The sequence below is a fragment of the Ochotona curzoniae genome, unplaced genomic scaffold, assembly GCF_017591425.1.
Source record: "Ochotona curzoniae isolate NIBS_2020 unplaced genomic scaffold, NIBS_Ocur_1.0 contig_1071, whole genome shotgun sequence".
NCBI classification, from domain to species: domain Eukaryota; kingdom Metazoa; phylum Chordata; class Mammalia; order Lagomorpha; family Ochotonidae; genus Ochotona; species Ochotona curzoniae.
The window spans coordinates 8,008,970-8,021,916 of NW_024464939.1; the positions used below are offsets into that span (position 1 = coordinate 8,008,970).

The window sequence follows — 12,947 nt, forward strand, 5'->3', positions numbered from 1 at the left end:
TTTACATTTTATTATTAGTATTATGATACAGTTCCATAGGCTTCTGGCATTTCCCTTATCCCCTCCTTACTCCCCCCCCCCCACCTAGTTCCTCTATATCATTACTAAAATGCAGTTCTTCATACACAGTTGTATGTCCATCATTGTGGGCATGGACAATGGCAGAGAGTTCAGCATCCTATTGTCAAGATACGGTAAACAGTTTCATTGTAAGTCCATCTTTGTCTGGAAGCAGAAATGCATACTACATTGTATCCTCACATCTGGATATGTTAGTCTGCATTTCACAGCTACTGTACATCCCCTCAAATGAAAAGTCATAATACAAAATCAACAATAGAAAGAAAAATAGAAATTTACAATGCCATGAAGTTAAATGACATATTACTAGATATGACAGTCTCCATTACACAGCTACTATACATCCCCTTAAATGAAAAGCCACAAAGCAAAATCAACATCAGGGAGAAAAAAGAAATTAACACCCCCAACAAGTTAAATAACATGCTACTAAATGACTAACGTGTAGCAGAAGAAATGAAAATCAAGAACCTTCTTGAAGAAAATGATGCTACTGTATGATCTATGAGTCATTATATGATTTAATCAGAAGAAAGTGTTTTGAAGAGATGAAACTAACCGAAAACAGCAAAACCCATGCGATACAGTTTCTGCCAGTTTTTGTTGGTGAAGTGTGTCTCTTAGACCCTCTGAACCCTCACCTGTATTCATTTAATGTCTAATTCTTCCTGGAGATGCTATCCTACAGAGCGTGGTTCCTGGTTTTATATTTGAATTGGACTTAGACAATACAAAGGGAGGCGTAGTGGCTCATGGTAAGCCACTGCTTGAGATGCTCATATGCCCATGGGGATGCCTTGGCTCCGTCTTGTTTCTGCTTTCAAGTGAATTTGCTGCTAATGTTCACCCTGGGGAACAGACGATGAAGGCTCAACTACTTCGTGTTCCTGTCATTCTGAGTGAGACAGAGAGTTTCTTGATTTTGATTTTGGCCTGGACTAATCCTTCTGTTCCATACATCTGGAGAATGAACCAACAGCAGGAAAAAACCCCTGGTTCTGCCTGTCCTTTCTCTCTTCATCACCGAAGTCATCTTGGTACAGTTTAAAGGTTTTGTTGTTCAGTAACATTGTTTGGCCACAGTGCTCTTTGAATTTGAAGGAAGAATTGCCCTATAGTAGGTCTTAGTTTTGTTTTTGGCACTCTTTTCCAACTAAGTTGCCTTAGGAAAATTTCAAAATACATAGCTGCTGGATTTTGTTGGTCAGGACATGTTAAATGTATAAATTGGGCATAGATAAATGAGGCAAATATTTTTAATTTAAAAGCAAGCACTCTTAGCTTCTTAAAGTTTATGAAAACACTGGGTTTGTTAAATATGCTTCCATAAATTTTTCAAATACTGTGTTAAGTATTATTTCACATTGTAAACTCTGTTCATTTCCTAGCCAGCTCCAGTATCCAGCAATTAGGCAGATGGCTTATTTTTGGATTGTGTATAAACTATTTACACAAAATTTGAAAATAATGAAGCTTTCAAGTTTATTGGAAAGAGCGGAGCTGTAAGAGTAAACGATGCTTTTGGATAAAGTCTCTTGTATTTTTGTCAGCTTTGGTTCCTCTGACTTAAATTTCCACATGAGCCCCTGGGCATTTCAAAGTGAGAAGAATGCAAAAGATCTTTCTTCTGGTAAAGGTAATAACTAATGTGGCATGGGTAATTCCTCGCCGACTTGTATCCAGTGGTTCCTCAACCAAACGCCATCGTGCTTCCTCTTTCTCGGCTCCATCTTGGTGGTGGCGGCTCAGAGGTGCCATGGCTCGTATCTCACACACTGACCTCCTTTCTTTGCCAGTCCCCGACATGCAGCTGTTGGTCTGCGTGCAGAAGCTCAACATCCTCGTGGTGACCAGCCAGCAGACCGTCACCCAGATCAAGGCTCAAGTGGCCTCCCCGGAGGGCATCGTCCCGGTGGACAAGGTCGTGCTGCTTGTGGATACTCCGTTGGAGGATGATGCCGTCCTGACCCAGTGCGTGGTGCAGGCCCTGAGCACGCTGGAGGTGGCCGGATGCATGCTGGGGTGGGGGTTGGGGGTAAAAGTCCACGGATCCTTGGCTTGCGCAGAGAAAGTGCGAGGTCAGACTCGGAAGGTGGCCAAGCGGCCCCTGCAGTACAACCGGCGCTTCGTCAACGTGATGCCCACCTTTGGCAAGAAGAAGGGGCCTAACGCCAACTCGTAGGTTACCCTGCAGCCCTGGTGCTAATAAAGCCGTCGTGTCAGGCTCAGTGACCGTGGGGCCTGTTTGCAGACTTAAACACTGGGAGGAATATGGCGACGATGAGAAGCCAGATGGTGCTGGGCTGGCAGTTAGCGACATTGCCCAAGAGGCGCAGGGACTGGTCCATGTGATTCATGCTACCAAACTTGTTCACAAGTTCTGTAACACTGAAGATGAGGAGACTATTATTTGTCTTCGGAGAGCAAAAGACATTGAATTACAGTACTGGAAGAAGTGTGCAAAGTGTGGACTGCCACTCTTCCACTAGTGCCTAGCCAAAGAATGCTCCTGTGACTTTTCATCGCTGATGGAGCAGCAGTCAAGTTTGGCCAGGGCTTTGGGAAAACACATATGTACACCCAGAAACAAGAGCTGCTAGGAAGACGATGATGACCAAAGGAACAAAACACAGGCAGGTTCAGCTCTGTCACAGTGTCCACCACTGAGGAAGGGGAAGGAACAGTTGAGGTAAGGGGAGTTGCCAAAGTGATTGAAAAACAGCTGGAGCGCAAAGGCATGAGCAAGAGGCAGCTACAAGAGCTGGCTGGATTGGAAGCCAAAAAGGCAAAAATGAAGGGGGCAATGATTGACAACCAATTCAAATGATGAAGACCTTTCCTTGAGACCAGAATATAGATAAGCATTTAGATTAAGGAGAAAATTGGGCCTGGCACGATAGCCTAGGAGCTAACGTCCTTGCCTCCATGTGGGCTTTGGTTCTAAAGCCCACAGCCCCACTTCCCATCCGGTTCCCTGCTTGTGGCCTGGGAACGCAGTCAAGGACAGCCCAAAGCTTTCGGCCCTGCACCCGCATGGGTGACCCGGAAGAAGCTCCTGGCCCCTGGGTCTGGATCAGCTCAGCTCCAGCTGTCGTGGCCAGTTGGGGAGTGAACCATCTGACAGAAGATCTTCCTCTCTGTCTCTCCTCTTCTCTGTATACCTGCCTTTCCAATAAAAATAAATAAATCTTAAAAAAAAAACTAATGTGGCAAGTTGCATTGTATGCAAAGCATGGCCAAGATGTTAAATTATTCTTTATTATTTTGTGATATAAATGTGCTTAAAATTGGAAAAGTTTAATGCTTCTGTGTCATTTTTAATTATGACTGTTAAAAGGGACAAAAGTTTTGTGAAATTTTTCAGATGCTTTTGAAATGCTTTGTAGACTCTTACCAATTAATGTGTTTAAGCCATATTATTCCTATTGTTGTCAGCCCTTTGAAATCATTTTAACATGATGGGATAGAAAACATTTGAGAATGCCTAGCTCGAAGGGTTCCTAGGGTTGACGCAAGCCCTACAATTCTCAGTAAGCCCTACAATTTCAAAGGCTTAGATATGTCACGTTTTAGTACTGAATCTGTAACTGAGTGAAGAAAACAGGTCCCAAATGAGCCCTAAAATATAGAAACGGGAAAGTAATAGTCAAGTAGTTACACTATCAGCAAACAACTCGAACCTATATCTTATAAGGCTAGAGGTGTTTTTTTTTTTTTTTAAAGGTAATGCACATTTCCCATGAATTTTCTGAGGATACGTTGTATTACTTGACAAGCTCTCCTTGTTTTTCTTTTTTTTTTCTTTTTTTTTAAGATTTATTTTTATTATTTTTTCACTGGAAAGGCAGATATACAGAGAGGAGAGACAGAGAGGAAGATCTTCCGTCCGATGATTCACTCCCCAAGTGAGCGCAACGGGCCGATACTATGCTGATCCGAAGCCAGGAGCCTCTTCCGGGTCTCCCACGCGGGTGCAGGATCCCAAAGCTTTGGGCCGTCCTCGACTGCTTTCCTGGGCCACAGGCAGGGAGCTGGAAGGGAAGCGGGGCTGCCGGGATTAGAACCGGCACCCATATGGGATCCCGGGCGTGCAAGGCGAGGACCTTTAACCACTTGCGCCACCGCGCCGGGCCCAAGGCTAGAGGTGTTTGACTGTGTAGTGAGCACATCTGGAGAGTACACTGCAGAAAATAATCTGGCTTTGGAATGACGTTGTCCAGCAATGTAACTCAAAAATCTTTGTCTGTCTTAGATAGGCATTTTGTCTCTGGGAGTTTGAAAATCTGTGATTGTGTGTACTTAACACAAATAGCCACACAATGAACTGTAATACACCTGTTTATATAAAATTGTGTGTTGTCTCCAATAGCAAATAGCATGTTCATCCCTCACATTAGTAAGCAGCATTGTACTTGCTTTAGTCATGTGCAAATTATAGGCACCTGTGTCTATTGTTACAGTAGAGGTAAGCATTGACTTTTACTGTAGTTCTGGACCAGCTATAATGATATTCAGGGAAATGCATCCTTCCCAAAGTTGTATTCCTGTTCACATGAACTGGTGTTTCCTTGGAAGCTAAGCATATCAAGTGGATTAATCTTGCTATTAGCAATGGGCTAGCCAGAGTTGGCCAACCTTTGACAGGCTTGGGAACCAGGCCTAAGCCTGATCTATAATTAGCCAAAGGTGCAAACTTGATTTGTGGTGTTTATGTTGACTTTGAGCTTTGTGTCTATTGCCTGTCAGAATTATACAGAAGTGCAATTTCTAGCAAGGTAATGCTGGCCTGGCACTCTCAGGTGGTTACCCATGTCTGCAGAACAGGTGGCAGCAAGCATCAGGTGAGGTTAGCATAAGGACCATTCCTTCCAAAACCTCTTTTTGCCAAATGTGGCCTGAAAGTGTTTGAAACTGACTCCTTTTTGTCAAATATTTTCCTCCCTATGTGGGACTGGGTCAACAACTGAATCAAACCCAACCTGGCAATGAGGGAGAAATGGAACAGGAACATGATTGATCAACTTTGATTTTTTTGAAAATAGATTTATTGCAAGGAGGACATGAAAATGAAGATGGAATCACTGGTGTGCACCCTAAACCAAACTGATTAAAGTGGAGAGGTTGTGAAGGAAGGGTTCTTATGTGTGATTGTTGGACTGTTCCCTCGCAAGAGAATTCCCATTTCGAGAGGTGCTAACTAGATTAAAGCGAATGCTAGAATCTGCATATAGCAATCGCAGAGGTACTGAGGAAGCTCTGTGATCTCTTTTATTTGAGAAGTAAGCATTGGGTCTAGGCATATTGACCCAAAATCTTATTATAACATCTGGAAATTTTCACCTAAAGCTGGCTGATGTATCTGAGAACAGCAGCCAAGGAGAACAGCTGTTTGTAAATGCACTAACTCCAATGGGGACTCCAAAAATATTGCTTACAGCTTTCCCGGACCCAATCCTGTCTGACAGACTGTATTACAGCAAAAAGGGTGAAAAGGTAGATAAACTCACAACAGACTACTCAGGACCCCCAGGCATCTCTAGGTGGTACAGCAGATCTCTTCCCAGCTCTGGCTCTCCCAGCCTGCGATGGCAGAGCCACCACCCCTGTACACCAGCGTGGAGACATCATATAAATTAAGAGATCTGTGGACCTGAGAACCTCCTTGAAAGAGACCTAACCCTGTGATCCTGAGCACCTCCACATCCGTGAAGGTGTCAGGAACTAAATCCTGGATTCACCATTTCCAGCTAAAGAAGGCCACATCTGAACCAGAAGAAAAAGGGACTGTTCAACAAACTGGAGGTCCCTTAAAGATGAGACTATGTTGTTCTCTGTCATAATGCCTTTACCCTGTGGAAGCTCCAGGATGCAGATATTAGGAATTTAACCACCAGGACCCCAGCCAGTGCTCAGGATAATTTACGATCTGATGACTCATATTGGTGGAGGTCAACGTGGGATCTGGAAAAATAGGGGAAATAAGATCTTGTATACATGGAAGAGAACCTGCAGCAAGGTTTGATTCAACAAAATCCAGTTAAATCCCTACCCCATAGGGCCCATCATAAGACTTCCAAACCCCTTGTAGGATATTGTTGGCAGACTTGAGTCCTAAACCTCCTTATGTGGAGGTAGGGGTACTAGTCATATAGTGTGCCCCTGGATATGAGATTGACTCAATGCTAGAACACTAGTGGGGTATGTAGTAGGGTGCAGCTGGCTAATAGTATACCACAAGGCAGTACTAGGTTTTGAACACGGCTAAACACAGCTATCTGCTTCTATACCTGATTGACTTAAAATGCAAGTTGATTGATTTGTAACACCTGAGTTGATTTGAAATCCCCGGCTGCAGCAATCCCTTAGCTTCAGCCGTGAGGCAAAATGGTTGCTAGAATCTAGAGTTAGGTCTCTTTCAAGGAGGTTCTCCGGTCCAAGCTGCTGTCACCAAGCTTGGCAAATGAAGACTCCTGCTAGCATCCTACTCTGGCATCCAGGGTGATCTCGACCTCCACAACACTCCTTCCGCATCCCTCATGAAAGGTCCTCTGTTCAACACCGACTGCCACAGAAATGGTCCATCAGCTTTAGTCCTGTAAACCAGCCACTGTTGCTTGCTTTCATAATTTCTGGGAGATTGAACAAACGAGGGGAGAAACAATATAAAGGGCTGTTGGTCACTCACCCAAGAAATCAAGATCAAGTCCACCATCCTACACTTGTAAAAAGTGAAAGCAAGGCAATATTAGATGGATCAGAGGGAGACTGTAACCACACTTGGCCAATGAGAGAGGAGGAGGAGGAACTTGAGCGCTAGGTTCTGGGTGCTTGTTCTTTCTGTGTTGGGAGTACCTATCCATCAGTCACCCTTTCTGGCAAACTTATGAATAATGCCCACTTTTCACTTCGTGTGTCAGAGTCCATATTTCAGTGGGTAAGGTGGTCTCTGATTGGACTCTTTCCCTCAGCAGGAAATCTCTTCACAGCAAAGGACTGAGTCCCAGTTAACTTAGGCCTTGATGGTCACCATTTAAGTCCACCTATTGATGCTTAAAGTCCTGCCTTTTTTAAAAGGAGGTGTACCACAGGGACTTAACATCAATCAGCCTTGTCTTTATGATATAATGATGAAAGGATCCTTGGAATTTGGGGACTGGATAATCTCTGAAGTCCGCAGTGTTTCTTATAACTACTAATCCAAGGAGGACAAAGTTGAAGGGAGTCATCCAGCTTTCTTTTTCTTTTTTAATATTGTTATGCATTTCATATTTTTTTCCTCTCCATATGAAAGGTAAATGGTTAAGAAGGCATTTGACATCCCAAACTGGAATAACTAGTCTTGAATCCTTTTATGCCTTTCCCATTCCAGATTCCTGATAATGTGCATCCATGAGAGACAATGTATGATGGCTCAAGTGACTGCCTTCTAGCCACCCACATGGAAGACTGGACTAACTTCCTGGGCTCCTGGCTTTGACCTAGCTAAATACCTGCTGTTGCAATCAGTTGGGAATAAACATGTGGATGACTGATCTGTCTGCCTCTTTCTACCTCACAGCAAGTTTTTCTGCCTTTCAAGTAAAAGGTAAATGAATAAATAAATTAATAGTCTGTATTTTATAGACCCACTTGGGGAAAATGGAGATGCTAATTGAAAGGAGACTTTTTAAAAAAAATTTGTTCATTTTGTTGGAAAGGGGGATTTACAGAGAGGAGAAAACACAGAGAGAAAGATCTTTCATCTGCTGGTTCACTTTGCATGCAGCCACAATGGCCAGAACTGAGCTCAATCTGAAGCCAGGAGCAAGAGCTTCTTCCAGTTCCAGTGCAGTGTCTCAAGGCTTTGAGTCATCCTCTACTGCTTTCCCGGGCCACAAGCAGAGACATAGATGGAAAGTGTAGCAAATGGACCATGAAATGCACCTATATGGAATCCCATTGTGTGCAAGATGAAGAGCTATTGCGCTGGGCCCTGAAAGGAGTTTAAATCCACGAAGACTTTGCCTCCATTTACTTAGGTCTTTCATGATCTCTTTGTCAGTTTTGTAATTTTTCCATATATATGTGTGTGTAAATGTACAAATACATATATATATATACAGAGCTAGATTTTGTAAAATATATATATATATATATTTATTTGAAAGAGTTATAGAGGGAGGGGAAAGAGATAAATTCCAACAATCATGGTTCATTTCCCATGAATCTGGAGCTTCATCTATGTCTCCCACGTGGGGGATGGGGCTCTAAACCCTTGGGTCATTTTCTGCTGCCTTTCCAAGCAACTACAAGAGAGCTGGAACAAAAGAATTGCAGATAGGACTTGAATAGACACCTCAGGTAGAAGGCTGGCATAACAGATGGTAGCTTAACCAACTATGCCATAATACTGGGCCTTAATATTTTGTCTTTCATTTAGAATTTTAATTGTTCTATATTGGTATAAGAAAAATATTGAATAAGTTCTGTGTGTGTGTGTGTGTGTGTGTGTGTGTGTGTGTGTTTTAAGAACAGTTTTAGGTTCATAGTGGAAGTGAGAGGGTAGGTGTCATAAGTCTCTTGCCCCCATGTATCAGTCACCTTTACTTTGTCAAAATCCCCCAGTAGAATGTTGGAATGCATCCCAACTGATATATTGCTATAGCATAATCACACCGGTTCATAGCTTACTTAGGTTTGGATGAAGGTATAGCCATGAATCTGCATATTCTCATGTTTAAAATGATCCTCCACTTTATGATTATTCTCTATTCCCCTCATTCTCTTTACCAGTTTCTGATACCTACTAATCGTTTTACTCTAAACGTTTTTTTTTTGTTTATAGAATTTTATGTCCTTGCAATTATATAGTATATATCCTTTATAGATGTCTGTTACTTAGTAATGTGCATTTTATCTTTTGTCCGTATTTTTCTTATATTTAAAGTTTTTGTTTATTAATCTCTCACTGTGTTAAGCCAGAATGTGAGAATTAGGGAAAGCATGAGAAAGAGGCATATATATTATAGTAGTTAACTCCCCAAATGTCTACCACAGATGGTTGTGGGCCAAGATAAAACCAGGAGGTGGGAGTTCTATCTGGGTTTGCCACATGGGTATCAGAGGCCCAAATCCTTGAGCTGTCACCTTCTGCTTTAAAGGACCTTGGGCAGGAAACTGAATCACAGATGCATACAGGATTTGAACACTTACCAGTATTGAATTCAGGCTACCATGCTGTGCCACATATCCCCTTCTATAAAAATATATCATTTTTGATTTTACTCTTTATATGATTTTTATTGGAAAGGCAAATTTAAAGAAAGAAGGAGAGACAGAAAGATCCTCCATCTGTTGGTTCACTCCCCAAGTGGCTGCAACTGCTGGAGCTGTGCCAATCTGAAACCAGGAGCCAGGACCTTCTTCCGGGTCTTTCAGGTGAGTGTAGGCTTTGGACTGTCCTCCAATGTTTTCCCAGGCCACAAGCAGGGAGCTGGATGGGAAGTGGGGCTGACAGGTGCCCAGGAACTGGTGCCCATATGGGATCCCAGTGTATGCAAGGCAAGGACTTCAGCCATTAGGCTCTTTGCCGGTCACACCCCTTTTCCCCCCTGTTTTATTCTTCTATTATTTTCATGCTTTTGGTGATTTTACTGAGCATATTATATTGTTGCTGTTTCTTTCCTTTCTTAAATAGTTATACTTCCTTTTAGGTAAGTTATATTTCTCCTATTACTTTTATTCTTTTAAAGTTGTTTCCATGGAGTGTGCCTATAAATGGGCTCCTAATTCAAGACTTTTAAATAACACTATATTGTTTCAAGGGTAGTGAGTTTATTCCATAAGTCACATCCCATGTATTATTGCTGTCACTCATTTTGTTTATATAGTAGCATGTGTAAATAAACAAACATGCAGAGAAACTTACCTGGTGGCATAAGAAAATGTAACTTATTACATTATTGCTATAATCATTTTCAATGCTATTATATGTAAATATTTCAGAAAGTAAAACTTGAGTTATTAGGCATTAGGATCTGCAGTAAAAACAAAAGTAATATGACTATTAGGATAATAATAATGATTGTTGACCAAGATTGAACAGTTACATAACAGTAATTGTTAGTTGATTAATTATTAACTAAGCTGTGTTCATTATTTTGCAAAAAATCAATATTTATTCCTTGTGAATGTGTTACTGTCTCTGGCTTGGAGCTGTTTTCTCCTGCTGCAGCTCTGTCAGAATCTTCAGTGACATCACCCCCCTCTCTTTGTTCATTCTTTAATCTCTGTCTTGGGGTCTTTCAATTGGAGTGCACTGTTATTATCATGAAGTTTTACTGATGAAGTGCTATGGTGTAATACAGAAAAATTCTAGATTTTTATCACTAAATCTGTCTCTTTGATAGGCCGGATCACATCACACACCTATACATATAAAGAGTGTACAGGGCCTTGATATTTCTTCTTGTTAGTTGAGATGGAAAGGCTAGGGGGACTTGGCTCTGGTTCATCTTTTGTCATCTGCAAAGATGAAGTCTTAATAAAGTAATTTCCTTTGGAGTATAAGTCTCTGAAATGGAGTCTACTTTGATCTAATTTCAACATGCTCTATTTTTGCTTCTCTTTCCCAAACTAACAATTTTAAAAACAAAATCTTCACATTGCTTACATGGTGGGGTTCCTGGAAATCATACCAAGAAAGACTTATGGTATCTTTAAGACTTAGTCGCCAGAAATTCTCTCTCAGTCTACAGCACTTGGTCCAAGTTACCCAACAAGTGCACCTACAGTTCATGGCTGCAGCTTTTGCTTTACACAGGTTTCTCTCTCCTTTATCCTTTCCCTCCCTCCCTCCCTCCCTCCCTCCCTCCCTCGCTCCCTTCCTTTCTCTCTTTCTCTCTCTCTCTTTCGATTTTTCACTGCTGATTTCCATAGGGACCTTAGCTCTGTGATGAGTGTAACACAAAGTCATTTTCAGGTTGGTTTGTTGTTTTCCTGTCTTGAAGGTGGCTGTTAAACATTTCACTGTTTAGAGCTGAAACAGAGTTCTTCCAATCTCTTAAACTGAATGGTTGTAGATTTTGATTAACTATAGAAGTATCCTTTATAAATGAGAGCTGTGGCATGTCTCCATGTGCTGACTGCCATGCATGGAGTTTTGTGTAAATCAGTACAACATGTGATTTGTAAATATGTGTAGTAGTTTTGTACATTGAAATTTTGTATACCCCTTAACTCAGTAGTATTTATTCCTAGGAAGTTGTCCTAGAGAAAAATTGAGTATTAAGTGTCTAAAATAAAGGTGTAGGGGGATTTTCTTTAGGGAATCCTACTAGTTCTTTTTTTTAGGGGGGCACCAAAATTGTTCAAAAAAATAAAATGGCCATTTGACAGGTGTAGAGGAAGTTCATATTACTTGCTGACACCTAAGTTAATAAAGTTCTTTGTCTCTAACTCTGAACTCTTGTGTCTTTTGTCAGCACCAATAAAATACTAACACATTAACTCATTGGAATAAAACCTCAGATCTTTCATAGTGCTTGACAAAAATAACTCATTTCATCTTTCCAGATAAGTACTAAAATAAATTATGTTCCTATTAATCATAATTAACATTTCCCTTTATCAAAGTATGCTTTTAAAATAGAACGTTTTAAGATGGAAAGAGTGTTGACCTCTTTACAGCTAAAATTTAAAAAGTAGCATTCAATTGACTATGAGTTTATTAAAAACTGGATGTGCATAGATAAGCATTCGAGCTGTTGAAGTGGGTAGCAGTGACATATTAGTATTCAAAACCTCTTGAGGGTAATATTATATTATAAACTACTCTGTCTCTTCTCTCTCCTTCTGCAGTCATCCAGGAAATAGTAGATGATTTTAACTATATTTAGTGAGTTTAAAAAAGATTTATTTCATCTTATACAGCCTTGCTTTCCTTAGCGAATTGTTCAATTTTCTTTATTTGTTCTATGACATAACTTTCTTCTACATCTATTTACTTTTGTGTTATTTAAGATAAAAATAAGTATTCAATTTATTGAAACATCCATCAAGTCTATGATGCTTGTTGACAATAATTGCTTTTTAAAAATTTATGTTTATTCATAGGAGAATAAATACGTGAGAGTCAAGGACTTAGAAGTAAAATATTTTATTCGCTGTGACATACAGTTTTCTTTGTCTTATTCTTTGTCAGAATACTGGTACGTACCTACCCAAGCCTTGAGGATAATACTGTCAACCAGTAAAATTAATAAACTAGGATTATTTTCTCAAGCTAAATGAACCTGTGTAGAGAAAATCACACGAACATTACATACCGTGCAGTATTTGTTAGTTGCCAATGTTACTGACAATACATGTTAATTAAGGCGCAGAAATGTCAAGCAATTTGCTCAAGTCCACACAGCTGGGAAATGGACAAGAGGCAGTCTGTAGAGTTTGTATTCGTATGCACATCATTGCATTGCTTTAATTTTGATTGTTTGCTGCTCCAACAAAACCCAATTTTGTTCTATCCTACCTTTCCTTTATCTTAAACCCTCATATTATTGGTAGGTAGACCACCATCTATTTCTTCAAAATTCTGTGAGTTTTCTTGCACCTGCACTGTTCTATGTAATTAAACATGATTCCATACAGAATATATTCATGTAAGATTTTAATAAGAAAAAACAGTGCCTAGGAGGTGAAAACAGTAGTACAGATACATCGCGAGAGATTTGAAACTTCCAGATAGAACTCACACAGCTATTTACAATTGTGTCATATTTATATTTTTAAAAATGTAATCCAATTGTCACATGTTCGATAGCTTTCCTATTACATTTTTGTCACCAGTAAGGTATGAGATGCCTGAGGTGATGACTGTGAGCTACCTA

The 12,947-nt window shown here is 40.6% G+C and overlaps 1 protein-coding gene and 1 pseudogene across 1 annotated transcript; both read left to right on the top strand.

Moving 5' to 3' along the window:
- Positions 1-1,804: 1,804 nt before the first annotated feature.
- Positions 1,805-2,263, top strand: LOC121166270 (ubiquitin-like protein FUBI). Its single transcript, XM_040995386.1, has one exon. The coding sequence runs from the start codon at positions 1,838-1,840 to the stop codon at positions 2,261-2,263; it is 426 nt and encodes a 141-aa protein (XP_040851320.1). The 5' UTR covers positions 1,805-1,837.
- A 98-nt stretch (positions 2,264-2,361) lies between these two features.
- On the top strand, positions 2,362-2,908 carry LOC121164719 (annotated as a pseudogene).
- Positions 2,909-12,947: the final 10,039 nt, after the last annotated feature.

Excerpts from the sequence above, each read along its gene's own strand:
- LOC121166270 (XM_040995386.1), top strand. The coding sequence starts at position 1,838 with ATGGCTCGTATCTCACACACTGACCTCCTTTCTTTGCCAGTCCCCGAC.